At 40.9% G+C, this 2806-nt stretch overlaps 1 protein-coding gene across 1 annotated transcript; it reads left to right on the plus strand.

Annotated features, from left to right (window-relative positions):
* Positions 1 to 497: 497 nt before the first annotated feature.
* On the plus strand, positions 498 to 1274 carry LOC124367191. Its single transcript, XM_046823842.1, has one exon. It carries the CDS (start codon positions 498 to 500, stop codon positions 1272 to 1274), a length of 777 nt encoding a protein of 258 aa, XP_046679798.1.
* Positions 1275 to 2806: the final 1532 nt, after the last annotated feature.

Consider the following 2806-nt stretch of genomic DNA (forward strand, 5'->3'; position numbering starts at 1 on the left):
TTGTGACAAAATATTTAATGTGAATGTTTAGTTATGTACAGTCTTGAAAACGTAAATTTTTATGTTTTTAAGTATAATTTGTAATGTTTTGGTTATGAATGGTACTGTTTGAAACCTCGTGAAATGAAATGTCGATAAATATTATAGTGTGATTCTTGTCACAGGAGCGGTGATAAAAAAGTCTATTTTCTATACAATGTAGACTTTCATTTAAAACGAAAATAGATAGTTAAATATTTTCTTTCTTGGGCCTTAGAAATGGCCTTGAAAACTATGTCCGTAATGACGGATGTTTACATTTAAAATTTTTTAGATTCGTACAAAAAAATTCGGTTATTTACGTATCTGATAAATGGGTATAAACTAAGAAAAAAATATTATTTCCAGTTTTTTTTTTTAGAGTATAATCACCCAATCGCGACCGACGTTGAATTTCTTCCTTAGGACGATTTTTTCTATTGATTAAAATAAAAAAAAGGCTGTGTATGGACATAAGGATGCAATGCAAGTTGGCTCTCAGCTCCTGTACTCTCCTCAGCTCTCAGCTCCTGTACTCTCCTCAGCTCTTAGTTCCTGGACTCTCATCAGCTCTCAGCTCCTGTACTATCCTCAGCTCTCAGCTCCTGTACTCTCCTCAGCTCTCAGCTCCTGGACACTCCTCAGCTCTTAGTTCCTGGACTCTCCTCAGCTCTCAGCTCCTGTACTCTCCTCAGCTCCCAGCTCCTGTACTCTCCTCAGCTCTCAGCTCCTGGACTCTCCTCAGCTCTCAGCTCCTGTACTCTTCTCAGCTCTCAGCTCCTGGACACTCAGCTCTCCGTTCCTGGACTCTCCTCAGCTCTCAGCTCCTGTACTCTCCTCAGCTCTCAGCTCCTGTACTCTCCTCAGCTCTCAGTTCCTGGACTCTCCTCAACTCTCAGCTCCTGTATTCTCCTCAACTCTCAGCTCCTGGACTCTCCTCAGCTCTCAGCTCCTGTACTCTCCTCAGCTCTCCGTTCCTGGACTCTCCTCAGCTCTCAGCTCCTGGACTCCTCAGCTCTCCGTTCCTGGACTCTCCTCAGCTCTCAGCTCCTGTACTCTCCTCAGCTCTCAGCTCCTGTACTCTCCTCAGCTCTCAGTTCCTGGACTCTTCTCAACTCTCAGCTCCTGTATTCTCCTCAGCTCTCAGCTCCTGGACTCTCCTCAGCTCTCAGCTCCTGGACTCTCCTCAGCTCTCAGCTCCTGGACTCTCCTCAGCTACTCAGCTCTCAGCTCCTGGACTCTCCTCAGCTACTTAGCTCTCAGCTCCTGGACTCTCCTCAGCTCTCAATTCCTAGACTCCTCCTCAGCTACTCAGCTCTCAATTCCTGGACTCTCCTCAGCTTCTCAGTTCTCAGCTCCTGGGCTCTCCTCAGCTCCTGGGCTCTCCTCAGCTCCTCAGCTCTCAGTTCCAGGCTAAGAGCTGAAGTCGACCACAGGACCAGTGACGAAGGAAAGTATCATACTCCTCGACACCATCCACTTGGAAATTTAATCTCTTTCCATTATGACTTTTACGATCATAATAGCGACCCCCTATCAATTTGTTATTCTTGTGTCAGTGAAATTAAGTTAAAGATACCGTTGAAGTTAATAGTTCTGTATTTGTTTTGTTGTTGTTGTAACCAAAATTTGTAATTTTTTTACTATTTTTATGACAATTCCGTGGTAACATAGCCTAGTGTTAACACAAGTTGATTATTGTTAATATTATTGTTTATATAGTATAATTGATTAATTAACTTACAAAAGAAAGAAAGGAAATGAAGAACATTAAAGAAAATGCTGATTGTAACAAGTAGCCTATTCAATCGAGAATGTGCTTAAATTAAAGGATTAAACTGGAAAATGAAACACTATTTTCAGGGCTTTCCAAGTAGGATCTGTTGTACGTTATTTGTGAAAGACAATGTAACATTACATATTGAATTATAAGCTAAATATTATCACGGATTGTGTTATTAATCATCAAACTTTGTCATATCATCATACGCAGTTTTTGTATAATATATTAGCTTATCTTTATTATAAATTTAATCTACGAAAACATTGAAGAATGGAAGAATTAAAACTACAACTTCACTACATTAATTACGTGATTGGTGTAAGTGAAACGTTTTCATGAAATACCATAAAACCCATCTACGACATGGACCATTATACGACCCATCTCGTATATGTAAAAATTGTTACTTAATTTAGTTTTGTACTTTCCTTACCAAGTTATAAGAAAGGAATAATGTTTAATAAATAATTGCATTCAAAATTTACATCAAAATAACGCTCCAAGCAGCTGAGGATGACTCATCAGCTACACAAATGGTTTATACACGGTAGTACACATCAAGGTATACCTTGGTCGGTACCACAGCTTGTAAATATTCATGTGTAGTAATGGTAGGCTCTAGGGACTCAAGTGTATCCTCTGGTCCATCACCACTGTGGTGGTACACATCAAGGCAAACCTTGGTCGGTACCACAGCTTGTAAATATTCATGTGTAGTAATGGTAGGCTCTAGGGACTCAAGTGTATCCTCTGGTCCATCACCACTGTGGTGGTACACATCAAGGCAAACCTTGGTCGATACCACAGCTTGTAAATATTCATGTGTAGTTATGGTAGGCTCTAGGGACTCAAGTGTATCCTCTGGTCCATCACCACTGTGGTGGTACACCTCAAGGCAAACCTTGATCGGTACCACAGCTTGTAAATATTCATGTGTAGTAATGGTAGGCTCTAGGGACTCAAGCGTATCCTCTGGTCCATCACCACTGTGGTGGTACACATCAA

The sequence above is a fragment of the Homalodisca vitripennis genome, chromosome 8 (assembly GCF_021130785.1).
Source record: "Homalodisca vitripennis isolate AUS2020 chromosome 8, UT_GWSS_2.1, whole genome shotgun sequence".
Classification (NCBI taxonomy): domain Eukaryota; kingdom Metazoa; phylum Arthropoda; class Insecta; order Hemiptera; family Cicadellidae; genus Homalodisca; species Homalodisca vitripennis.

What these genes read in the sequence shown, in the direction of transcription:
- LOC124367191 (XM_046823842.1), top strand. Translation starts at nt 498, where the DNA reads ATGCAATGCAAGTTGGCTCTCAGCTCCTGTACTCTCCTCAGCTCTCAG.